This window comes from Mirounga leonina, unplaced genomic scaffold (genome assembly GCF_011800145.1).
Source record: "Mirounga leonina isolate KUSES-001 unplaced genomic scaffold, KU_Mleo_1.0 Mir_171, whole genome shotgun sequence".
NCBI lineage: Eukaryota > Metazoa > Chordata > Mammalia > Carnivora > Phocidae > Mirounga > Mirounga leonina.
This window is the reverse complement of record NW_023270436.1, coordinates 15496923-15523078: the sequence shown is the minus strand read 5'-3', so window position 1 is coordinate 15523078 and position 26156 is coordinate 15496923. Positions and strand designations below refer to the sequence as shown.

The following is a 26156-nucleotide window of genomic DNA, read 5'->3' as shown; positions in this document are numbered from 1 at the left end:
AGGGAGGTTTGGTCAGGTGTTCTCAGTTGGAAAAGGTCTCTGAGGAGCTTGCAGTCTGCTTCCAAAGGCATCCCTACCCCAGGAGAGCAGTGGCAACCCCCCTGGGACTTGGAATACGTGAGAGGGGGCTGGAGTGGGCAGTTGGTGCCAGTGGTCCCAGCCCTGCTTGCACTGTAAGGGGCAACAGTAGCCTTCAGAGGCAGCCCCCTCCAGTGGGGGCTGCAGGGGAGGGAATATTCTGGCCTACCGTGTGACTGTTGGTGCTTGTTATGCTTATGATATTTAATCTTCTTTTATGATATTCAATCTTTTTTTATTTTAGCAGCGGATTGTTATCTAATTGTGTCATGTGCTGTAGCTAGGGTGTTTCCATTAATTTTTGGTTGTTAATTTTTTTTTTTCCAGTCCCATTATTCCCTATGTTTTCCGTTTTTCCCCCTCCGTGTCCAGTATGTGTTTCCATTTGCATTTTTTTTTTTTTTTTTTTTTTTTTAGTAAACCCCTTGTTTTGATATCATTTTAGTATTCAGGTTTTTGGTCTCCCTTTTTTTTTTTTTTAACATTCATCTCTGTGTCTTGTAACTAAGCGTCATGAGACAAACGCAAAGCAAGAGTGATTTCCGAACCATCCCTCCTGACTCCATCCTCCACTTCCATTTTTTGAGGGTAAAGACTCAGGAAATGGCTCTCCTTCTTGGGAATGCTAAAGGAAGAGGTGGTGGCAGTTCAAGCATCTTGAACCCTCTTGTCGAAAATTTCCGAAACCCTATTTTTTTCCAGCCGGCTGGAATGGGCTGTGGCTCAGTCTCCCCTTCCCCCCCTTCACATGCCATTTTTACTAAATCCGCTTACAGTGAGTATGCTCCTGGCTTTCGTAGTTTGCTCCTCTTGAGTCAGTGTTCCTTTAGCTAGTTTCCAGTGCCAGTTTCCAGGAGTTAGGAGATATCTCTGTTTCCATTGCTAGGGTTTATTTAGTCGACGGAAAGAGGACCCTGCTTTGCCCACACAGGTTCCTCTGCAGTACAATGAGCTGAAGGTGGCCCTGGAGAAGGAGAAAGCTCGCTGTGCAGAGCTAGAGGAAGCCCTTCAGAAGACCCGCATCGAGCTCCGGTCTGCCCGGGAGGAAGGTAGGGGCACTCCCTATGCCACGTCTGTGGAATAAAGGCAGAGGACCCATCTCAAGCAGATTGCTCGTACTAGTCCAGCATCTGTCTCTATGGGCTGGAAGCTCTCGGGGCAGATGGCCCCCAAGTCTGAAAAATTCACAGCATCCGTGGCATTGCCCGGTCGGCACGATGCATGTTCTCTTGGTCTTGGGTCCTCGAAAGACAGCCCAGGGGCAGCCCGCTTGGTTTTGGCCTCTCGGTGACCCAGCTAACCAAAAGGCATCGGACTGGTCTCTCTCCAGCTGCCCACCGGAAGGCCACAGACCACCCGCACCCGTCTACGCCAGCCACCGCGAGGCAGCAGATCGCCATGTCCGCTATCGTGCGGTCACCCGAGCACCAGCCCAGTGCCATGAGCCTGCTCGCCCCGCCATCCAGCCGCAGGAAGGAGTCGTCCACTCCGGAGGGTACGTGCCCACGGAGCCACTGGAGTTCTTTTGAAAATCGTTTTTAATCGACTAAGAAAATGCAGACATACGGTAAAAGTGACAAGTAATAATACTAAGGGTAATAATACCAAAGAGTAAGAGGTTGGTCTTATCCCCTGTCCCAGTGCCAGTTCCCTGAGTATTCTTCCAGCAGTGGTTCATGCATGTAGGCACAGGTCGTGTTACTGCTGTATCTTATATAATTTCAAGAGTATGAGAAAATTTAGGCGTATTTTCCTCAGCCCTTTTTTCTATTATAAATATCACAGCGCACTACACCGTACCCTGCAAAACACCTTTTTTTTTTACTTAAAATATTATCTCAGAGTGTTTATTAATTCCTATGCATCGATCTCGTCCTCTGAGAGGGCTGCATGGTATTCACTGGTGTGGGTACATGGTTCACCTGTTAAACCAGACCCCTGCTGATGGGCAGTCTCTCCCTACCGGGAGCACCCTGCAGTGAAACCCTGCACCTCTTCGGGTGCTGCAGCCAGAGGATTAGTTTTTGGGAAATGACTCACCGCATTCAAGATTATTTGCATTTTGAGTGTTGGTAGTTTGATCCAGTTTATATTCTTACCAACAGTGTAAGAAGTTTTCTTTGCGGTCTTAAAAGTACTCTGTTCATCTAGAGAGGAAAGGGACTTTAAAGAAAAAAGGCCAGGTTGTGAGGGCGATCTGGCTGTGACATGTGACACCCCGTTGATGGCCAGCGTTGATTCGGCTGATGTGGCTGACTAGGCAGGTGTCCCCCTTGTCCCTCACCGCTCCATGTGTGTGTCGTCCCCCCGAAGCTGCATGCTTGGTCAAAGGCGGTGGCCTTCCCTGATACCGGAGGACTGTTCTTCGGTCAAGGGTATACGAGTAGCTGAGCTCCCCTGCTAGAACCTTCAAACAAGCTCTCAAGGTCCATTTGTAGGAGAATGTCAGGTGGTCAAGCTTCCAAGACTCCAGACGCACCCAAATGCGGTGCTGCATGTGGCAGTCTGCCTTTCTTTAAAAAAAAAAAAAAAAAAAAGGCCAAGGAAGGTGGTTTGGAAGGTCTTAGGGGATCGTCGAGCAGAGCTGTGGGGTAGCGTCATGGCATCACGATGTAACGGATGTTAGTGGCAAATCTTGATGGTGTTGTGGTGTGTCGGTGGTTCTTCTTCAGTAAATGGTTTTTCTTCGGTGATGATGCCCTCTTGTTTCCTCTGTTTTCATAACACTTTGAATCAAAGAGCTTTACTCTTAAAGTCATCATTATATAGTGATGGTAACACAGGGCAAGAAAATCCTTTCTGGCCATAGTGTCTGTTGACCAGGCTCCGTAGAGCAGCGGCCTGAGAGGTTCCTCAGACCCCAGGCCCCTCCTTCCTGTGTATATTCTCCGGGTCAGAGTGCGTTCACGTCATTCATTCCTTGCAGCTTTCTGATAAAGGATGGGAGGCCATGTTCTGTGGAGAACCCAATTTGGATTCAGAAATTTGGATCCCGAGCTTTGCTGTTTAAGGCTGTCTTTAATTAGGTCACTATGGAGAGAGGGCCTGTAGCAACCTCGTTATTTTAACAGACTGGCATATAAATGTAATAATTCAATTTTTAAGGCTTAAAAGTTGAGTTTTTTAACCAAAGGAGGTTATACATGAAAGAACAGGACATGAAGAGAGAATTCTTCAGGCAGTTTATGTATCTAATAATTAGAAATTCTGTAGTTCAGAACTGATTCTTAAACTGCATTCTGAAAACTTCTAGATACGGGATTTCATCTGGAAAACAAAACTTTCATGATTAAAATATTTACATACATTTGACTTAAAAGCATTATGTTTCCTTAGGCCCACAAACATCTTTGCTATCATATAGCCTGGCTTCTGCCAGTAATACGTTCTTTAAAAATACTCCTAATAACTGGCTAATGGAGATTTGAAGTTGATTCCTATAAATCTAGATGCATCTGTTAGTGTTAAAATAGTTTCACACTCTGTAACTAATCTGCTGTAATGGTTTTTTTACAGCTTTATTGAGATAAACTCACACACCATACAATTCACACAGTTGAAGTGTATGATGTTTTTTTATCAAGTGCACAGCGTTGTACAACCATCGCATTGTAATTTGGGGACATTTTTGGCCTCAACCTTTCCCTCCCCCAAAAGCACTCTACCCTATAGCAGAACTCCCCATTCTCCCCTCTGCCCGACCTCCAGCCGCCACTAAGCCGAATAGATGTGCTACTCTGGACATTTCAGTAAGTGAGATCATACCGTATTTTTTGTGTCTGGCTTCTTTCATTGAGCATAATGCTTCTGAGATTCACCCATGTTAGAGCATTTATTAGTTTACTTTTTCTGGTTGAATAATATTCTATTGTATGGATAGCACATCTTGTTTCTTAATCCACTGATAATAATTTGGGTCGTTTCCACTTTAGGCCATTATAAATAATGCTGCTGTGAACGTTGTATGTTGTGGCCACGTATGTTTCCAGTTCTCTTGGGGACATACCTAGGAATGGAATCGCTGGGTCATACCATTGCTGGGTGATCCTAAATTTAACTTTTCGAGGGACTGCCAAACTGTCTTCCGGAGTGGCTACACCATTTGACATTCCCACCAGCAGTGTATGAGGGTTCTAATTTCTCCACATCCTCACCAGCACTTGTTTCCTGCATATTTGATTCTAGACGTCTGAGTGGATGTGAGTGGAACCTCATTGTGCTTTTGATTTGTGTTTTTCTAATGACTAGTGATTTAGACCATCTTTTCATGTGCTTCTTGGTCATTTATTTATCTTCTTTGGAGAGATGTCTAGTTAAATCCTTTGCCCGTTTTAAAGTTGGGTTGTCTTTTTATTATTGAGTTGTAAGAGCTTTTTATATATTCTAGCAACAAGTCCCTTGTCAGAGATATGATTTACAAATATTCTTTCCCATTCTTTGGGTTGTTTTTTTTTTATTTTCTTGATGGGATCATTTGTAACACGTAATGATTTTTTTTTTTTAATTTTCCTTCAGAATTCAGTCGGCGTCTTAAGGAGCGCATGCACCACAATATTCCTCACCGATTTAACGTAGGATTAAACATGCGAGCCACAAAGTGTGCTGTGTGTCTGGATACTGTGCACTTTGGGCGTCAGGCATCCAAATGTCTTGGTAAGAGCAGCGGCTGTGCGTTCGCAGTGGGCACCTGCCTGTCTCCACCCAAACAGATCTATCTGATGGGGGTGGGTGGCTTTCTTTTCTTTTTTCTTTCTTCTTTAAAGATTTATTTATTTACGTTAGAGAGAGTGGGGGAGCAGAGAGGGAGGGGTGGGGGGGGGGACAATCTCAAGCGGATTCTGCGCTGAGCTTGGAGCCTGACGCAGGGCTCGATCTCACGATCCTGAGATCACGACCTGAGCCCAAACCAAGAGTTGGACACTCAACCCACTGTGCCACCCAGGCGCCCCTGTGTTTTTTCTTTTTAAATTTTTCATCCTGTAGTACATTCATTTTCAAGCTTTCAGTTTCAGTGGGAGGACACTATTTTTCCCCTATTAAAGGAATGAGCTTATCCGTGTTTCCAGCTCATGTCTCCACCGCCCTCTGCAAAAGCAAAACACCTTGTGCTTTGCTGATTTCCAGCCCCCTGTTTTTGCCCAGGTTGCTCTCTCCCCACTTTTAGGCTGTGTGTTGTCTCCAGCTGGACTGTGCAAACGGGTCCCTTACACACCTGTTGGTGGCGGCCTGGGGAGAAGCCGGGAACACTGTGTCGAGAACACTTGGCTCCCTCGTTTCCTTTCTCTGTCGGGGCCTGGCTTCTGGTCAAGCTTAGGGATTGCCTGGGTGTTGGGGCCTGGCGGGGGCTTGGCTGGCAGAGGAAAGCATGGGCCAGGGTCCGCCAAGGTGTTTTCTGCTTTTCCCCAGAATGTCAGGTGATGTGTCATCCCAAGTGCTCCACGTGCTTGCCAGCCACCTGTGGCCTGCCAGCCGAGTACGCCACACACTTCACCGAGGCCTTCTGCCGCGACAAAATGAACTCCCCGGGTCTCCAGACCAAGGAGCCCAGCAGTGGCTTGCACCTGGAAGGGTGGATGAAGGTGCCCAGGTATTGTGGCCGCGTGCCTCGGGCTGGGGCAGGCGCTGGTGAAGACACCACCCCAAAATAGGCCGCTTGGGAACAAGGAATATTTGGAGCCAAAGGCACATGACAAACCCCGGTCTCAGAATGACACTCTGACCTCCCCTCTCTCTTCCTGAAAGTCGGAGATGCGATTCCTGTGTAAAAGCAGCCCTCCCTTTTCCAGGAGGAAAGGCGTATTATCACCAGAGACAGGGAGTCAGGGCCTACAGAGAGAACTCTGCAAGGAACCCTTGTTAAAGTAACCTCTTATCTTCCTTCTGTCTCCTGCAACATTTTAGTTGCTTTTTCGTAATTACTAGTCTTCGAGCCAGTGTACAAACACGTAGGCCTCTCCACTTTTGGGGCCTTTACTGTCTGGGGGAGACTCCCAGGAACATATAAATTAAAATTGTATGCTTCTCTCCCATTCGTCCTTCTGCTACCAGGGGCATTCCTGGGCCAGCCACAGAACCTACAAGGGGTAGCAGGAAGCTTCGCGGCCCCTGACAGAACAGCCCAGGCCGCTCCCATTCCTGAGCTTTCCCTGGGAAGCCTCTTGACTAGGATTCCCTCTCCCCCTCCCCACCACTCCTCCCCCTTCCCTGTGATTCGGGCTCCACACCCTTGTTCTTGTCCATCCCTCTTTTCCCAGGAATAACAAACGAGGACAGCAAGGCTGGGACCGGAAATACATTGTCCTGGAGGGATCCAAAGTCCTCATTTATGACAATGAAGCCAGAGAAGGTAAATTAATAATTCAGGGGGAAATTTCGGTGCACGTGGTTGACCCAGGTCTCCCAGTCTTGGCGTGAAGGCTTTGTTTTTCGGACTGCGTTGCAAGCCTTCTACGATTTCCCATTTTTGAAAATTAAAAACCAAATGACTTCGCTAAAGGTTATTGGTACGATACTCACGTCTATAGGTCTCCCCTCTGAAGAACCCGCAGGGTGCTGCCCTGAAGATTCTGCCTGCTAATACACCTTCAGAGAACTTCTGCCTCAGTCAACTAGCCCATAAATCCGCATCGTCATCAGAAATTTGACTGTGCTACTCATCTGACACACTTTATTTTGTTTTTATCTTCCCTCTCCGCCTTCTCTGCACACCTTTCTCCTTCCTCCTTTGTTCTCGTGTGCCTCTCTTTCCACGCATACTGTCTCTCTTGCCCTGTCTCTCTCTCTCTCTCTCTCTGTTTCTTTCTCCTTCTTTTCTCCCCTTGTTCTTGTTCCTGTTCTTTTGGTTTTCTTTCTGCCCTTCCTCTTTGCACCAAGCTGGACAGAGGCCGCTGGAAGAATTTGAGCTGTGCCTTCCCGACGGGGACGTATCTATTCACGGCGCCGTTGGTGCTTCTGAGCTTGCAAACACAGCCAAAGCAGGTGAGGGAAGCAGGAGAACCCACCCAGGGGCGCGCTGGGCCTGCTCAGCCAGCAGGGCTGCAAGGGGCCACTCTCCTCCGCTCTCCAGTCTCAGGGGGGACTGGAACTTGCGTGCTTGGGAGGGGGGATCTCTGACACCTCAGGGCCATCCCTCTCCTGGGCGTGAGGGAAAGCCACACCCAACCCCTGCTCTCTGTCCGATCCCCTAGATGTCCCCTACGTACTGAAGATGGAGTCTCACCCGCACACCACCTGCTGGCCCGGGAGAACGCTCTACTTGCTGGCTCCCAGCTTCCCTGACAAACAGCGCTGGGTCACTGCCTTAGAGTCCGTTGTCGCAGGTGGGAGAGTTTCTAGGGAAAAAGCAGAAGCCGATGCTGTGAGTATGAAGACGGGCGCCGGAGCTTGTCTTTGTGACGTGGGCTGACATGGGAACTGACCTGAGTGCTGGGAGCCCTGTTGTTGCCTCCCTGAGGGGTATTGGTCTGAGACTGTCGTGACTGGGGCGCTTGTGTGACCAAGACACGGGCTCTGCGCTGGCTTGTCTGGCATCACATGCCCTCCCTCTGCAGCCCTTCATAACAGGGGAGTCAGCGCCGTTAGCGAGCGCTTGGGGCGCGATGGGTCTTGGTCATGGAGGCAGACATACTCATACGGAGATCCTCTCTCTCGTTTACTCTGATGAGTTTATTTGAAGACTTGAGTTGCAAGCACTTGGCCACGAAGCAGCGCAAAAGTCTGCCAACTCGGGGAGGGCTTTCCATAACCTTCTCCGTAGCTTCCACATGATCTGCTCCTCTGTAGGCAGGCTCGGGATCCTACTTCTCCTTAAGACGGCAGAACCGTAGGTGTGCCTTGATTGGCATCACTCCTCCGGGAAAGTTCCAGAATATAAGCAGGGCTCCTTGCTCATTGGCGTTTTCTCCACCCAAGACCAAACACTGGGCTCCTAGTAAACATGTTCGGTGTTTGCAGGGGCAAACTTCTTAACCATGAGCCTCCTGAGAGGAGCTTGGCTCACTGGGTGGACCTGTTTTGATAACTTGTTCTGTGGTTCCCTGTGCGAGCCTTTTATTGAAATCCACGTTAATATGTGCACAATAGGGCGGCGACCGTCTCTCCTACGAGCTTCTGCCTGCGTGGGTTCAGGTAAAGAGATTCAGAAGCTTTTGCTGCTTCGCTGCTGACCCTGGGCTTTGTTCTTTGGCTGCAGCCTGGAGGGAAAGGAGCCTTCCACGTGGCTTATTAACTCTCTGTGGGTGACATCTCTTTAGCGTCAGTTTATTTTCTACCGCAGAAAATCTCTCAGTGTCTACTTCACTCATTTATTTCTGCGTCCAAGCCGAGGCGTAACTCTGATGCTAATTAACAACTGCCCCGGAGGTACCAGAAACATTCACCTGCTGCCTTTTGAGCTCAGATCAAAATACGGGGCAAGCCAAGAGCAAATGTGTGTTTCTGGTGTTTTCAGGAGTAACCTTACTTTCTTCCTGGCACCAAACTTCTCTCCATTCTTGCTTTTGTCTTTCTGGATGGTTTGGTTATGAACAGCTCACACTTACTGTGCCTTGTTTTTTTTTTTTCTTTTCTTTTCTTTCTTGGTTCCAATATGAAAAGAAATTGCTTGGAAACTCCCTGCTGAAACTGGAAGGTGATGACCGTCTGGACATGAACTGCACGCTGCCCTTCAGCGACCAGGTAGCGCTGTTCTCCGGACACTGGCTGTAGTCCCCCCGAAGTCACGAGACAAAGGGCTCTTGCTCTTCCTACGCTTCGGGGTTGTCGTGGGGACATGGTTATGCTTACGCTCCGCCTGTGGACTTCTGTTCCTGCAGGTGGTGTTGGTGGGCACTGAGGAAGGGCTCTACGCACTGAATGTCTTGAAGAACTCCCTCACCCATGTCCCCGGAATTGGAGCGGTCTTCCAAATTTATATCATCAAGGACCTGGAGAAGCTCCTCATGATAGCAGGTGGTAGGCCAAGGACGTGGCGCTTTCTTTTCACTGTCGAGGGAAACTATTTGAGACCAAGTGTCACACCTGTGAAACACAAAGGCAGGCCCTCCTGGTGGCAGATGGGAGCCAAAGCGGCTCTTTCCTCCGGGTCCCCATCGGTGCCCAAGCCGATGGCACTCTTGGCCCAGATTCACTCCCGTGGTGGCCTGTGCAGCACAGTCTGACACCCCCAAAGAACACTTGACCGTTATGCCGAGTGAGGACAAGTGAGCCCCGAAGTGTCATGAACGGCAGACCCTTTGATGCCGATGTCATGGTGACGTCAACGCCATCGTGAGCCGTGGCCTTCTGAGAGCTTGCCTGCTGTTAGCATGTGGCCTCTCACTTCTCTGGGACCCCTCGGAGACCCCTGGGCTGTTCACCACTGTTAGCAGTTTGCCATATTTTTACCCTCTTCCTCTACAAACGCACACGCACACACACTAACTGCTGAACCGTCTGAGAGTCCCTCGCAGCTGTGACCCCAAAGTCTTTAGCATATCAGCTAAGAACAAGAGCATTCTCTTACACAACCACGGCAGAAAAAATTTTTTCTCTCTTTATTGGCGGTCCTTTTTTTTCCTTAAGGGACAACAGTAATTTGTTGGCCCAGTGTTCGAAAACATCCACAGCCAGGTCTTGTTTCGGGTGTGGCCGGATGCCTCTGGGGGTGAAGTAATAGGATCAGGAACTGACCTTTCTGGGTCTTCCAACACTCCGTCTCTTTGCCTCTTCTGTTTCTTTCTTTCCGCTTGCTTGCCTCCCTTCCTGTTCTTCCTTTCCTTCCTTGCCCTCCATCCCCACCTTCTTCCCTTCCTTCTTGACTTTATTCTTTAGAGTGGTTTTAGGCTCATGGCGAAATTGAGCAGAAAGTACAGAGAGTTCCCGGATGCCGCCTGCCCCCACTGTCACCATCCCCACCAGAGTGGCACACTAGACGTAACTGATGAACCCACAGTGACACATCGTCACCCTGGCTCCACGGTTTCCATTAGGGTTCACTCTTGGTGGTGTCCCTCCCATGGGTTTAGACAAACGTGTCAGGGCACAGATCCACCATCGGAGTATCACACAGGATAGTGTCACGTGGCCCGGTTTTTGGAATTCAAGAAATTTAACCCTTGCTGTAATGCACTTGTCTCATATGCTGCCCGGAGTCAGATTTTACCCGCAGCTCCAATAATGTCCTTTCTGGTATTTTTCGCCCTGATTTGTGATCCCGTCCCAGGTCGTGCATTACGTTTAGTGGTGTCCCAGTAGTCCCCTGTAATCTGGAATGGATTTTCGTCCTCCATGACATTGGCATATTGGAAGAGTCCAAGCCTGTGGTTTTATAACATGTCCCGTCGGTGCTCCTAACCCATCCTTCTTTCCACTTTGGTGGGAGCATGTTTAAAAGTCCAGTTCATGCTCTCGGATTTTACGTCTGCAGAGGTTTTGTTTTTTTTTCCATCCCAGCATCTTGACCAAGAAGCCAGATGTTTTTCACTGTACTTCTAAAACTTGGACCGGAGCCGTGTAGACAGGACTCTGTGGAAAACTGTTCATCTGCGTGGCCCCGCCTGGCTCCTTGTGAGGAGAGATGGAACTGCCTTCCCGGGTCTCTGCTTCCCTGCCTCACACTGACCTGAGGCTCCTCCTTCCCCCTCAGGAGAAGAGCGGGCTCTGTGCCTTGTTGACGTGAAGAAAGTGAAGCAGTCCCTCGCGCAAGCTCACCTTCCCGCCCAGCCCGACATCTCCCCCAACGTTTTCGAAGCCGTGAAGGGCTGCCACTTGTTTGCCGCCGGCAAGGTAAGCTCTCCTCAGGGCCTCGGCGGGCCGAGTGTTCTGGAAATCAGCTCTGCCCCCCTTTCTACGGGGCTCATTGATTTGACCTTGAAAACCAACTGTCCTCTCATTGGGTTAAATTTCTGTTGCTTCCTTTAGGCACACGAAACAATTTATGTAGCCATGAAGTTTGCTTAGGCTTTGAGTCCAAAGGAAACGTCAGAGAGAAAAATGAGGATAAAATTAACAAAACTGAAAGGATGATCCATAGTTTAAAAAAAGTGTGTGGGGGCGCCTGGGTGGCTCAGTCAGTTGGGCGTCTGCCTTGGGCTCAGGTCATGATCCCAGGGTCCTGGGATTGAGCCCCGCATCGGGCTCGCTGCTCCACGGGGAGTCTGCTTCTCCCTCTGCCCATCCCCCTTGCTTGTGATCTCTCTCTCTAGGATAAATAAATAAATCTTTAAAAAAATAAAATAAGTAAAATAAATTTAAAAAGTGTGTGTGAGTGTACATGTGTGTGCGTGTGTGTGTGTGTGTATGTATGATGGAGTCCTTTTTATTTTCATTTTTTTTTAAAAAAGGCTCCACACCCAGCATGGAGCCCAGCATGGGGCTTGAACTCACGACCTCTGAGACCAAGACCTGAGCTGAGATCAAGAGTCGGCTGCTCAACTAACTGAGCCACCCAGGCGCCCCTAGTCTTTTTTTTTTTTTTAATCTAACATGGAACCCCATGTGAACTAAGTGACAAAATGTTTTATTACTAAAAACTTGCAAATTCTGATTTATGACATTTATATAACATAAAGTCAGTTCCTGATAAGTCAAGTTAATTCTTTGGTAGCTAATAGCATATTGATTTTGGCACATAAATACATTTGCTTGCCTGCTTCTTTAAGGAAATTTTTTTTATTAAAAAAAATTAAGAGTAGGGGCGCCTGGGTGGCTCAGTCGTTAAGGTCTGCCTTCAGCTCAGGTCGTGATCTCAGGGTCCTGGGATCGAGCCCCGTATCGGGCTCCCTGCTCCGCGGGAAGCCTGCTTCTCCCTCTCCCACTCCCCCTGCTTGTGTTCCCTCTCTTGCTGTGTCTCTCTCTGTCAAATAAATAAATAAAATCTTTAAAAAAAAAAAAATTAAGAGTATTTGTGGGTGCATACACGTGAACATATATAACTTTAATAAAATCTGAATCAAGCATTTGTAGACTCCCTGAGGCTACTGGAGTTCTCCCGTTGTAAACCACTGCCTTTCCCTTCTCAGAAGACTGTTCACTGGGTATTTGGCATTTAGTCACTCAGTCAACGTTTACCTAGCACATCCTATGTACTTGACCGAGCCTTCAGAGGGGTCTGTGCTGAGGGATGGAGGACCAACAGGGGAGGGGTGCAGTGGGCCACATGAACCTTCTGAGGGGGGGCTTGACCTTGGCCGTGGCCACTGTTCTTGAGGCTTTTGGTTTCTGAAACCCTCTGGCCGTGGGGCTGGTGGGATTCTTTTCTTAGTCACTCTTACAACGGTTGGGATTAACTGTGGCAACAATAAAAAGAGGATAGAATATAAAGGAAGAGGATAAAAAAAAAAAAGGAAGAGGATGGCTGGCCTAGAATTTGCAAAGATTTCTCCGAGGAGGTGAATCTTGAGGGACTGATAAAGGACGTTGCTGGAAGGACCCAGGATTTCCAGATAGGGACCCAGCAAGGAACACTGTACCTTTTCAGTTTTATCAATTCTTCTTTTTAAAGAGAACAGTTTTTTCCTCTCCTTTTTTCTGCTTTTTGTTCTTTGTTGTATATTCTCTTATAGCTGTTGCATTTTTTTTATCCCTAATATTACTTGTGCTGGATCTCTCATTCATCTTAATTTCATCAGCATTATACCGATTTTACTAATCTTTATAAAGGAGCAGCTTTGGGCTGTACTGATTCTTGCTATGATAGCATTATCTTATTTATCATTGATTTTTGCTTTTTCCTTAATCTTTGTTTTTCCTTCCTTCAGTTTACTCTGGCTTTCTTCCGTTGTTCTCTTTCTAATCTCTTGTTTAGCTAATTAATTTTCAGGTCTTTTTTTTTAAGATAAGCCTTTTAAGGCCATACATTTTCCCTCTAACTACAATTTTAGTCACATCCTGTAAATTTTTATCATTCCACGTATTTTTAAGTTTCTTACGATTTCTTCTGTGAATGATGAGTTACCTAGAAATGGGCATTTTACAGTGTTGGAACTACTAAAAAATAGGTACATTATAAAATTATAACATCTAATAATATAAACATCCCCAAACTCACTACCCACCCCAAGAGCTAGAACATTACTAACAGTTTCCATTTTCCTGTGTGTTCCTTCCCTCTCCCATCCCATCTCATTCCACCCCTCCCCCCCAACTGCTGACCTTCATGTCAGTACTGATTTGAGAAGCTTCTTTCGCCCTTGGTGAAATGACAAAGACCTGATATTGGGAGGCGAAGTAAGAGTGATTCAGCTTTCCAGAAAAAGAGAACTCCACGTACACAGATCTTAGCTAAGAACTTTTTTCTTTGAACCACAGTCTCTAAATTCTTGAGGTAATTTCTACTGCCTTCCTCCCTCAGGGTAAGATCGTCAAAAGACCCAGTCTCTAGCAGAAGGTGCTAGAGACACCATCTAGCAAATGTGTGTCGTGTCACGGGATTTCCAGGGGCCTTTGGCAGGTCTTTGTTAAATCAGTGGTTCTTATGCAGGGGCAGTTCTCTCCCGTAGGGAACACTGGGCAGTGTCTGGAGACATTTTTGGCCTTCACAGCTGGTGGTTGTGCCATTGGCATCTAGAGGGTAGAGCCCAGGGTTGCTGCTAAACACCCTACAATGCACAGAACAGCCGCTCGCCACAGAGAATCATCTGGTCTGGCGTCAGTAATACCGAGGTGGAGAAACTCTGCTCTAAATTGGTGTCACGTTCCTAGTTTTGCTCTGGAGCCAGCATACACACCAGTGACCCTCTCTTTCTTTTCGTTTCCCTGATCGCTTTTCAGATTGAGAACGGGCTCTGCATCTGCGCAGCCACGCCCAGCAAAGTTGTCCTTCTCCGCTACAACGAAAACCTCAGCAAGTACTGCATTCGGAAAGTAAGTCCTGGGCCTCGGCCATCCTGCTGTTCCCCCACTTAGCGTGGAAAGCGTGCTGCCTCAGGGACCAGTGTGTGCCCGGTCCCTTCAGCCTGGGTGACCTCCAGAGAGAGAGAGAGACGGACAAGCAGACACACCCTTCCTTCCTGGAGAAAGCTCCAGAGCCCTGAGTAGCTGCAGTTTTCCTTCTCACTTTCTTTCTCCTGCCTCTGAGCTGCCTCTCCAGCCAGCCCAGTGAATTCAGCTCTTTGTTAAGGGGAAAGGAAGCAGGCTGATGGAAGAGACACTTTTAAATTAGCATAAAAAAGGAAAGAGCTCTCTGAGAAGCTAGCAGTCCCTGGCCACACTTAACAGAATCTTTGTCGGATCCTAGACGTTTCCATTAATAACTTTTGGAAAAGCCAGTGCTCACTGTGTTCCTAGCTGTAATTAGGGAGCTGATTCTCCGTGGAGCAGAGTGGTGGTGATGGTGACTGCAGTGTGGACAAGGTGCACATTAGATCATTTGCCTCCCTTCCAGAGGCTGGCCGTTGTCCCTAGATTAGGAAAACTCCACCTGTTGTAAGCCTAATTTATTTCAGGTGCCTTCACGATTAGTCTCAAGTGCAATGTGGGGTGAATATATAAGGGTCATTATGTGTTAGGGAAACAGTTTCATCCTGGGTGGGCTGTTCGTTTGTTTAATTTTATTGATCACCTACTGGTACCAAAGACCCAGCTGACTATTTTACAAACACTTTTCACAACAGCCCTGAAATGCACGGGTGGTAATCCCCAATTTTCAGGTGAGGCCATTGAGGCCGGCTGAGATCCTGTTACAAAGTTGAGACCAAAACTCTGGAGTTTGATTGTTCCCTGCTTTCACTGTGTCATGTTGCCTAAACGTCTCCTCATACTTACCAGCTGCTCAGTAAATATGCAGTGGTGATAGTGCAGATTAGATTTTGAACTGTTAGCTTTAGGAAAAGCCTCAGAAATCAGTGCTGCTTTATAATTCTTGGCCACCATTTTGAATAAGCATGCCTAGGTTTTTGAAAATATTGGGATGGGCCTGAAAACAAGTGGAAGTAATTAGAAAGCTGATCACTAATAGACAGGAGGACCCAGAGATTTGCCATGGCGGAGGGGAAGGGAAGAGATGACAACAACAGTGATGAGAATAATTATATAGGTAATAGAGGTTCGTGTTAGAAACTTAGCTCACAAAAAGAAGGAAGCTAAAACCACTCCCTCTAACCAGCCCTGTGTTTTCCAGTCTTTTTCCTCAGATAATAATTTATTATTTTTAAAGATCTGTCTTTGAATGCAACCTTTCCATTGAAATGGTGTTTCTCTTTTTTGGGCTGCCATTTGATATTATTTTCTTGGTCTGGGTTGCAAAGAACACAGAGGTAGCAAAGGAATTATTAGTCTTCATGGGGGACGTGAAAGGATTGAGTGTGTGTGCTTTGTGTGGCCGAGAACGTGAGCAAGTCCAGAGGCGACCGTCTCCAAGGCTCGGTGAGATGCCTGAGGGGGAAATGGAATAGCAGTGGAAATGGGCTGCCCTGTGTTAACTCACATCGTTTTCTTCTACCCTCTGTCTCAGGAGATAGAGACCTCAGAGCCCTGCAGCTGCATCCACTTCACCAATTACAGTATCCTCATTGGAACCAATAAATTCTACGAAATTGACATGAAGCAGTACACGCTTGAGGGTAGGGTCCTAGTCCACCCGCACCCCCCCCCCCCGCCAATCTCTGCCCTGGCCTCGCCGCCAACTCTGGCTCCTCCCTGACGTCCCGCTTCCCACCTGCCTTTACAGAATTCCTGGATAAGAATGACCATTCCTTGGCGCCTGCTGTGTTTGCCTCCTCTTCCAACAGTTTCCCTGTCTCGATCGTGCAGGTGAACAGCGCAGGGCAGCGGGAGGAATACCTGCTCTGCTTCCACGGTGAGTTGGGGCTCCCTGCCGGCCACTGTCCTGAGGGCTTGCGGGCGCCGGGAGTCCCAGACCCCCACCAGGGCTCTCGCCCGGTCCAGCTCCATCATACTCTGTCCTGAGAGCAGCCACTTCTTTCCTTCTCCGCCCCTTGCTTCTCTCTCTCCCTTTCCTTTCTCTCTTTTCCGTTCCTTCTTTCTTGGGTTTTCTTTTGGTGTTTCTCTTCATTCTTTTTTATTCCTCCTTTCCCTTCCCCTCCCCCACGGCAAATCTCTGGGGCCTCCTGTCTCTTCCTCCCTGTGTCTGGGTCTCTGTTTCTTCCCTTTCCCTTCCTCCATGTCTCCCGTCTCTTCCTCCTCCCCGCTTTGCTCCTTCTTTCCTGTCTCTCCCACTTTCCTTTAACACATCTCTGAGAGACGTGGCTCAGCAAAGGTCCTCAGGTCTTAACGATCCAGTTAAATGTGGCTGCTGGTCCCCTGGGCTCAATCCCTTGTTCTTCTGGCAAAGTGTGTAGTGTCATTGATTCTGTTGCCTCTGACTGTGCCGACGCCCCCCGGCTCAAACTCCTTGCAGAATTTGGGGTGTTCGTGGATTCTTATGGAAGACGTAGCCGCACAGACGATCTCAAGTGGAGTCGCTTACCTTTGGCCTTTGGTAAGTGAACCAGGGTCTGGAGGGCTCTATTCTGCCAGCAGCTGGAGTTCTAGGAAAGAATTGCAGGTGGAATCCTTTTTGGTTTATGCGCTATGCCTGTGGATTACATTAGACACCAAGTGCCATAGGTCGTAGTCCCGTGAAGTGTTCAGGGCAAAGATTCTGATGCTTGATGAAGAACTGCATATGCCAGATCCACCAGCCTTGTGAAATATTTGTTAGGTTCTCATGAAGAAAGGAGAGCATTCCCTGTGAATTTATTTAAATCATTTCAAAGGCTGCAGAGTACTCCATGGCATAGCTGAACACCTGTCAATTTAACCAGTTCTAATTAGGCAGAGCATGTAGGTCATGCTCATTCTTGAACATCTTGCACTAATCTCTGCACACTTACCTAGTATCTGCTGCTCATAAGCCCTAAAATTGGAGCTGCTGGGTCACGCATAAACACCTATATACATAAACACGCACACATGTACAAATACGTACACACATATTGGTGTAAATGTTCAGAAACACTGTTATGGCTAAAATACCCGTCAAGGCTATTTGGTTTCTCTTTTGCTGCATATGGACAAGACAACAACAACTTATTATTGCCCAAGATGCTGAGGCTTGACTGGACAGTTCTGCTTCATGTGGTACCAGTGGGGGCACTGGGATAACTAGAAAGTCCAAAATGGCCTCACAAAATGGCGGCCAATTGGTATAGTTGGTGGAAACTCAGCCGGGGCTGGGGGCTGGAGGCTGGAGGCTGGAGACCTCAGTTCCTCTCCACATGGGCTTCTTCCAGGAGTGCGAAAGTAGAAGCTGGCTGGCCTTTGTTGCTTCCACCACATTCTACTGGTTAAAGCAGCCACGGGGTCCGCCTAGATTCAAGGCGAGGAGGCTCCACTAGGGCCTGAGTACCGGGAGGCATGACTCATTGTCCAAAACCAAAGTCTTGGTTTACCACAAGGGATAATAGTGATAATTTCCTTTTCCTTTTAAGACAGAAAAGGCTCCCATCATATCCTAGAGTTTCACTGATGCTATGATATAGACATATAGTATTAAGATTAGAAATATTTAATTATCTTTGAACTCAGTCTTTTTTTTTTTTTTGAAAATGTACAGAATTAAACAGTTTAAAAAGGTATACTATGAAAAGTCTCACCCATATAACCTATCTCTCCAATTCTCCATCCCCACTCCCCCAAGATGGGGGGGAAACTCCTGCTTCTTATCCTTTCAGTGCTTTGTGCAAATACAGATGCATAAGAAAAAATAAATGTATTTTTAAGATTTTATTTATTTATTTGACAGAGAGAGACACACCAAGAGAGGGAACACAAGCAGGGGGAAGTGGGAGAGGGAGAAGCAGGCTTCCCGCAGAGCAGAGCCCGATGTGGGGCTCGATCCCAGGACCCAGGATCATGACCTGAGCCAAAGGCAGACGCTTAACGACTGAGCCACCCAGGCGCCTCGAAAATATATTCTTATCCTCCCCCCCCCACACACTTTTTTTTTAAATCAGTGTGGTGCCACACTTTACACATTATTCTGAATCTTGCTTTGCACACTAAGTAAAACATACCTCAGGGTTTTTTATGCATCCGTACATAGCTTCATGCATTTTTATAGCTGTGCAAAATCCCACAGTTGAACCCTAATATATTTAACTGACCCCCTATAACGTACCCTTGATTTGGTTCCCATCTTCTGCTCTGACAACATGGCAGTGAGTAAACTTGAACATGCCTCATTATGTTGGCACGTGGATGTATGTGTAGGCTAAATTATTCTAGGTGGGATTGCTGGGTCCAAGGTAGCACTGCAGCCTGGTTTTGATTTCCTCTTTTAAACCTTCCTTGCTCCATGCTCTTCTTCTGTTGTGGCCATGCAGCCTACAGAGAACCCTATCTGTTTGTGACCCACTTCAACTCACTTGAAGTCATTGAGATCCAGGCACGCTCCTCTCTGGGGTAAGCATTGCCCTTTCAGGCTTTGAAAAGCTCAGCTGTTGGGGTCGGGGGTCGGGGCCAAGTGTCTGTTTCTTCACATCCCGCCTAGCAATGGAGGTAACCTGAATGTAAACTCTTACCTGGAACTCCTCAGGACTCCTGCCCGAGCGTATTTGGAAATCCCGAACCCACGCTACTTGGGCCCTGCAATTTCCTCAGGAGCGATTTACCTGGCGTCCTCATACCAGGATAAATTACGGGTCATTTGCTGCAAAGGAAACCTCGTGAAGGAGTCTGGCACTGACCACCACCGGGGCCCCCCCACCTCCCGCAGGTACCATACTTCCCCTCTTCTTCATTATAGGATGCAGAGTGCTTTTCTGTAAGGTAGAAGGAAATTTTGCTAAGCTGGTCAAAGGTTTCCCCAATCTTCAAGCTCAAACCACTCCTTTCTTTGAGATACCGCATGAAAGTGACTCCATCCTTTTCGAGTATCGGGAGAATTTTTAAATGCCCCCTTGGAAAAGGTGGAGGGAAATGTCTGGCCTTTCTCTGTTGGGTATTCTCAGTGGCATTAGAATGGATCATGAATTATGCATTCATTGCTTTAGCAGATATTCTGCCGCACTAGTTGGGCTTGCTATGGGAGGTATAGCGCCGCATAAACCAGATGCAGTCCCTCCCTCGTAGAGCCCAGTGGGCGAGAGACATGAGCAATCAGGCAATTACAGCACAGCCTAGGAGGATGGGGCTCAGACTGGGGTAGTTTAAGACACCTTGGGAACCCAGAGGAGCGTTGCCAGCCTGGACATGGGGGCCAGGGAAGATTTCCCAGAAGAAATAAGGCCTTCCGTATGGGCCATGCTTTCCTCTTTCTTTGCATGTCTTCTAATTTTTTGTTGGGAGACTGAACATTTCAAATAATATAATGTGGCAACTCTGGAAATCAGACCCCCACCCCTCCCCTGCGTTTGTTGTTGCAGTTTATTGAGTGACTCTCCGGGACTAAATCTGTAAAGTCTGTATTCTTTGTTATGTGTGGCCATTCAGGTTTCTGCTTGGTTAAGTTAGTCATCTGCTAATGATTGGGCAGAGATTTCCTTCAATGCATTGAACCAGGAAGTCTCCCACCCTTTGCCGAGGGGTTGTGTGTGTGTGTGTGTGTGTGTGTGTGTGTTGGGCATACCTTCAATGCTCAAAGTAAGCCAGAGCTGAGAGACTGAGGCCTTCTCAGATTTTTCCTGGGCATTTGCAGAGCCTTACCTGTGTGCATAGCCTTCTAGATTCCTACAAATATGTGGGACCATTTCAAAATGCCCGTAGACATCTTATTCCCAGATTGCCTTTTGAGTGTTTTGGCCAGCCTCTTCCCCAACTGGTATCACTGCCTCAGGTATTTGCCAGGTTAAACACTTGCTGCTGATTGTTTTTGATAAACATCTGGGAATAGGGCTTTTCTCATAAGCAAATCCTGTGTCAGGTCAGCTAAAAAGCCCGGAGAATGGTAGCCAGAGGAGTAGCCAGACAGGTCAGATGGGGACTGTTTGCTGGGTTTGGGGCTTCAATCCTGATCTCCCTCCAGTGCTGCTGTGGTTACAGGGCTGTTGGTTTCAAAACTGCAGATCTGGGGAGAAAAGGGTGGGAAGAGGTCACATTAACATGTCACAAAGCTTGCTGTTCTTACAGAGATTCAGCTATTTTTTACATAAATGCTCTTGCTCTTTGAGTTATTGCAAGTCTTTGGTTAATTTCCAGAGTTCTGAAAAGTTTATTTAGACAGTTGTTTTCAGTGTTCTGGTTGCTTTTATGGAGGAACGGGTTTTCAGCAGTCCTTACTGTACCATTCTGGAAGCGTTCCTCCCCTTTTTAATACAGGTGATAGCACACTGCACATTCTTCTGTACCTGAATGTATCTTGGAGGTTGCTCCATGTCAGTATCAGAAGTATTTCTTCATTGTTTTTTATGCCTACACAGCATTTATGCCTTCGTATGACCTTAATTTATTTAACTGCTCCTGTATCTGGATGTTTCGGTGGTTCACAGACTGTTGCTGTAATAAATTAAATGACTTTGTGCTTATGTCATTTTGCATGCTTAGGAATCCATCTGTAGGATAAATTCCTAGGGAAAAAAATTGTTGGGTGACATCAGATGTCCATTTGTAATTTTGATAGATGTTGCTGAGTATTCCTCCCTGAAGGCTATATCCATTTTTAATCCTACCAGCAGTGCGTGGGAAGTGGGACTGACCTTGTCTTGACATAGAAGTCTTTGAGCCAGATCCAGGTTGATGGGTAGGTTTGAGATGTATAACTTTAAGTTCTTGGTCTACAAAGAAGTTCTGAGATTATTTAACCCAGGGGAATATTTAACTGACCTAGGATTTAAATTTTCTGCCCTGCTGTGTCTACCCTGTAAAGAGTTATGTGGATCCCCTACCGTGTGCTAGACAAGGTATCTGGGGCTGGGGATACACTGATGAAGACATGTTTCTATTCTCAAGGGACTCTCAATTTGGTGGAGGAACTATCTCTAATATTTAAAAAGTGCTTAGGTCTTGGAAAAGAACATCATAAATCTAACATTTTGAGACTACGTCCTAATGAATAGTCTTTCTTCTGTTGAAATACAAGAGGTTGGTCTAAATGTTTGGTCAGTGTAATTTTAATCCCGGGCACTTGCTAGAAAACCAGAAGTGGTAAATAAGTGGTAAATAACCAGCAGTTCCTCTTTTGGCTTGACCCTGCCTCAAGAGTAACTGCTCAAAGGACTATGGTTCTCTCCTGAAAATGTCGAGATTTTAAGTAGTTCCCAAGTCATGCCAAGAACAAATCAAAGTACTGTAATTTTTTTTTTTTTCTCTACTGCCTTACTAATTAGATGGCAGGCACCTTCCTTTTGAGATTATATAGTGTCTCTGTAAGAAGTTGCTTATTCTGTGGTTGAAAGGAGTTCCAGTTCCTGTGAAGGAGAGGCAGAGACAATGCTGTTGCTTTCCTGCTGTGGCCAGGCATGTCCAGAAAATTGCAGTTAGTCTTTGCTTGTCTCTTGGCTTATAAAATGGTCTTTTTATGCAGGCTGCTTTGGCAGGTCAGAATGTAGAAGGCCAGCTTGGTTGAGTGTGATTCACTGCAAGGCCTCACTGACCTGGTCTGTTTAGCACAGCAGGAAATGTAACTCTTTGCAAACAAACAAAAAACCCCATAAAATTGGCATGGGAGATCATTAGTCGTTAATGGATACAGAGATGGGAGATTGCCCACTTGGCCTAGAATGATAGGTATTTTCTTTCATTCCATTAATCTTTTTTTTTAAAAGATTTTATTTATTTATTTGAGAGAGAGAATGAGAGAGAGAGAGCACATGAGAGGGGGGAGGGTCAGAGGGAGAAGCAGACTCCCCGCCGAGCAGGGAGCCCGATGCGGGACTCGATCCCGGGACTCCAGGATCATGACCTGAGCCGAAGGCAGTCGCTCAATCAACTGAGCCACCCAGGCGCCCTCATTCCATTAATCTAAGCCAACATTCCAAACGGTCTTCCTGGAGCCATCCTTCTTGCTTTATGATGGGCCCCTGTGGACACATTTTATAATTTCCCTTCCATTACAAATAGGCTTAATATAATTCTCCTACTTGGAATTTATTTATTTTTGTCTTCCGTATCTTAAAGCCACATGACTAGAGAGGAATATAAAACTTTATTTCAAGATGTTGAAATCTGAGTTATCTTAAATTTTTCACTGGACATGTAGCACAGGGGGGTTCTGGCTTTCTGGGCATGTTGTCTGGAATCTTCACAGTTAAGAGTTGCACAGGGAAACCAGAGAATCACATGAAAATCTTCACAATGAACTGATCACTTATCAAATTATCGCTTCTTACCTTTCTGTTTCACTGTAGTGCAGGAATTGGCAAATTTTTTCTGTAAAGGTTCAGATAGTAAATATTTTTGGCTTTGTGGGCTATATGGTCTGTCTCAATTATTCAACTATTGTGTGAAAGCAGCTATAGACAGTGCATCTGGTGATGGGCATGGCTGTGTTCCAATAAAACTTTATTTATAAAAACAGGTAATCTCTCTGGATTTGGCCCTCAAGCTTGCTCTAGAGTCTCTCCTCCCCCGGTAGATGTCTTTGTTTTTAATTATGGGCATTGCCAGAAGCGGTTCTGGCAGATCAATAACTGAAGAAAAAAACAACAAATTTGGCCCCTTTCAAAGAGAAGGATTTAAATATCAAGGATTAAGATAGGCCTCTGGGAAAATCAATGACACTCTCATTTTTGAAGAAATGACTTTGACTTTACTGCAGAAGTCCAACATTGACAGAAAGTATGTCATTGAGTATATTAGCATACAATTGTGTTGCAAAAATTAGAGCGAGTTAAATCAGTATGTGATTCATACTTGGCTCAGTCTTAGAATCGGCATATAATTCCAATTGTAATTTAGATTTTAAAAATAATGAGGATAAATTTACTTTCTTGATTTCTACTTTTATTTTCTGAGATAAAGCCCCAATCAATCAAAATATGTTCTCCAAGTAATATTCTCTATAAAATGTGCCCATTTTAAGTAGATTCCCTTTTCCTAGCTCTAATTGTGCTGAGATGATGAGGATTGAGTACTTTTTCTGCACATTGGAGTGGGAAGGAATTGACTCTCAGTTCTGTTTCTGGATCTCGCTTCTTCAGAGAGATGGTTAGGGCTGTATCTGCTGAAATCTTCATTTGAAATATCGAGGCCAGAGCTGGATGGAGGGTTGGATGGGCCATACAAAAAGGCCCCAGTGTTTTCAATTGTTTGGTTATTACTATAAACCTTTGGGGCCAGGGACATGTTTTGAGCCAACTATACTGTTTTTATTTGTCCTGCTCAGTGTTCTAATTCTGTCAGGCCTGATCCCCACACCTCTCACATCAGTATTAGGTGCCCAAGAGTCTTGGAAAGCCACCTGGAAGGAGAGGTGACCGAGCACCAGGCCGAGGAGGGGGGACAGAGATGGCAGCTGACAGTGATGAGCACAGGCTTTCTCAAAATTGCTCCCTTGTATCAAGGGCCTGGTAGCAGTCTCACCCCTAAATAAAGACTTCCTTTGTGCCTTCTAGGCTCTGCAAAATACCAGGTCAGTAGGATACAGGATGGAATTAGGATGTCAAACTGACCTGTGTCAGAGTCCCAGCTCTGCAGCTCTAGGTTCTTGTCTGAACGGTGAGGGTCATGCTTGTTCCTAGCCTGTGGAGCTGTTATGATGATTTAATGAGTCGAAGCACATAAAGAGCTTAGCACAGGGTTGGGCACACAGTAGGTGCTCATTAAAAACCTGCACTGAGAGCAGGAAGCTTTTTTGTTTTTTTTTTGTTTTGTCATCTTTCTTTCCCTGTCCTCACTACCAAAAGAAAACAAAAAGCCTGAAGAACTTCAGGTGGGATCTTTTCTACTAAAGATGGGGCATGGGTGTTTCTCAGAGGAGGAAGATGCCCCTTTGGGGTTATGACTTCTCAGCTCCGCATCTCCCTTTCCTGTTGCCTGCAGCCCCAACAAGCGAGGCCCGCCAACGTACAACGAGCACATCACCAAGCGTGTGGCCTCTAGCCCGGCACCACCGGAAGGCCCCAGCCACCCGCGAGAGCCAAGCACACCCCACCGCTACCGAGAGGGGCGGACAGAGCTGCGCAGGGACAAGTCTCCCGGCCGCCCCCTGGAGCGGGAGAAGTCCCCAGGCCGGATGCTCAGCACACGGAGGGAACGCTCCCCTGGGAGGCTGTTTGAAGACAGCAGCCGGGGCCGGCTGCCTGTGGGAGCTGTGAGGACCCCACTGTCCCAGGTTAACAAGGTCAGGCACATCCTGAGGCCAGAGGAGTGACCTGGGGAGCTGAGGGCCCTTTAGGGCCACTGTTAGAAAAAAAAAAGGGGGGGGGGATTTATTATCATTCAGATTTTTCAGGACATATAGCAAGTTTAGGAAGAAAACATATTTAAGAGGGCTTTCTAAGCAGATGGATGATGTGTACATGTGTACCTCAAAATGTAATAGGTACCTACCCTAGGGTAGATCATTCCCTTCCCCAGAGGCAACCAGTGTTAACAGTTTCTAGAGATATTCTATGCATATAAGCAAATATGTATGCGTATCCTCCCTTCTTAAACACAAATGATAGCATACTACGCAAAATGTTTATGCCTTATTTTTTTCAAGCAAATATACAGATACACACGTACATCAATAATTTTTTTTGGAGGGCTACACAGAAACTGGGAACAGTGGTTGCCTTCTAGAACTTTGAGCCTTTTGAAATCTCTAAATTGTATGCATGTGTTATCTATGTAATTTTTCAAGTTAGCGAATGAAGAGATGGTGGGAGGTCTTGAAGACAAGGGGGCCCCCATGAGCAGAGGGAGGGTCTGAGTGCTTGGTGCCTCCTCGGCAGGCTAGCCAGTTCCAGGGGCCCCCTCTGGACAGCACAGCCACCTTTCTGTCCCGGAGGGGCCAGAAAGGGGGCTGGTTTTCTAGAACACATTCTCCTAATGCCACCTACAGGTCACTGTTGGGACCCCTGCCAATAAAGAGAAGAGGAAAAGCCAGTCAGCGTTTCTTCTTAGCCCCTCTGATTTACTGATAAAATGGGGACAAGTGTGTGTGTACGTGTAACAGATCCATCCATAGCTTTGGAGAATTTTCCGTGAATTACATTCCCTGACGAACCCCGAGCTCAGCGGCTTGGCTCTGCTCGCTGCTGCTGGCCCAGGCAGCACTTGGTGTTAACGGCCACAGGGAGACCAAGTGTGGCACGCTTCCTACGGGGATTATGCGGGGCGAGCCCAGGGACTCCTGGCCCCCTCAGCTAAAACTCCTCCTCATTTTGCTCCTAGGTCTGGGACCAGTCTTCAGTGTAAATCTCAGCCAGGAAAACCAACTCCTCATCTTAATCTGCAGGAAAACACCAAACACTCTAAGGAACTCTGCTGAAGGGGCCCCCAGCACCCATCTGCTCAGCCACCCCAAGGCACAGCTGGGCCCAGAGCCACCTCAGTGTGGACACCCTGCATCCAGGCGGTGCAGGGGCCGAGGCTCTTAGGAGCTGTCAGCGCCTTCCTGCAGTCATCCTCCGTGCACTTTGTTACTCTTTCAGAGCATTCATAAACTTTTATACCTAGCTCTAGCCTCTACCGGTTCATCAAAGGAAACCAACCTGCGCTAACTACAACGTGGTTAGAATCCTATTTAATAGCTACTTTAAGATCCTAGGGTTGGTTGGATTTCCTTTTTTTTTTTTTTTTAAGACAACAGAATTCTTAATAGATTTGAATAGCAATGTATTTCCCGTTGTAGTTATTTTTAGCTAGATCACGCCATCAGGTCTTTGCTCCGGAAACGTATTGTGGAAGAGTCCCCGCCAGTTGGCCAACCTCCTGAGCTCATGTAGGTTCATTCTTATCCCAGTCCATCCTCACAGATGGCCCTGTTTTACCCAGGGTGACATCTTAGCCAAATGTTTACTGTTCTCATTGCCTTTTATGGCCTTGACGACTTCCCCTCCCACCAGCTGAGAATGTACGGAGGTCATCGGGCCTCAGCTTGGAGGCAGTGACTTGGGGCCATGGGCCCTCGAGGAGCTCTCCCTCCCTGCCCCTCAGCGTCATCTCCCCAGCCTGCTGTCCCTGCTTTCCACATAGCTTTGGCCAGGAAAGCATGCAATAGACTTGCTCGGAGCCCA

General features: G+C 47.0%; 1 protein-coding gene across 1 annotated transcript in view; it reads left to right on the top strand.

Annotated features, from left to right (window-relative positions):
• The window catches only part of CIT (citron rho-interacting serine/threonine kinase), a 162954-nt gene extending 137252 nt beyond the window's left edge, over positions 1–25702 (top strand). The window contains exons 31-49 of the mRNA XM_035017121.1: positions 965–1127; positions 1409–1573; positions 4594–4731; positions 5485–5665; positions 6333–6424; positions 6952–7056; positions 7266–7435; positions 8161–8205; positions 8674–8754; positions 8892–9027; positions 10703–10842; positions 13828–13920; positions 15509–15617; positions 15725–15853; positions 16415–16495; positions 18381–18459; positions 18593–18772; positions 23974–24274; positions 25312–25702. Of these exons, the coding sequence (XP_034873012.1) occupies positions 965–1127; positions 1409–1573; positions 4594–4731; positions 5485–5665; positions 6333–6424; positions 6952–7056; positions 7266–7435; positions 8161–8205; positions 8674–8754; positions 8892–9027; positions 10703–10842; positions 13828–13920; positions 15509–15617; positions 15725–15853; positions 16415–16495; positions 18381–18459; positions 18593–18772; positions 23974–24274; positions 25312–25335 (2412 nt within the window). The 3' untranslated portion in view covers positions 25336–25702. The remainder of the gene's footprint in view (positions 1–964; positions 1128–1408; positions 1574–4593; positions 4732–5484; positions 5666–6332; positions 6425–6951; positions 7057–7265; positions 7436–8160; positions 8206–8673; positions 8755–8891; positions 9028–10702; positions 10843–13827; positions 13921–15508; positions 15618–15724; positions 15854–16414; positions 16496–18380; positions 18460–18592; positions 18773–23973; positions 24275–25311) is intronic.
• The last annotated feature ends 454 nt before the right edge of the window (positions 25703–26156 follow it).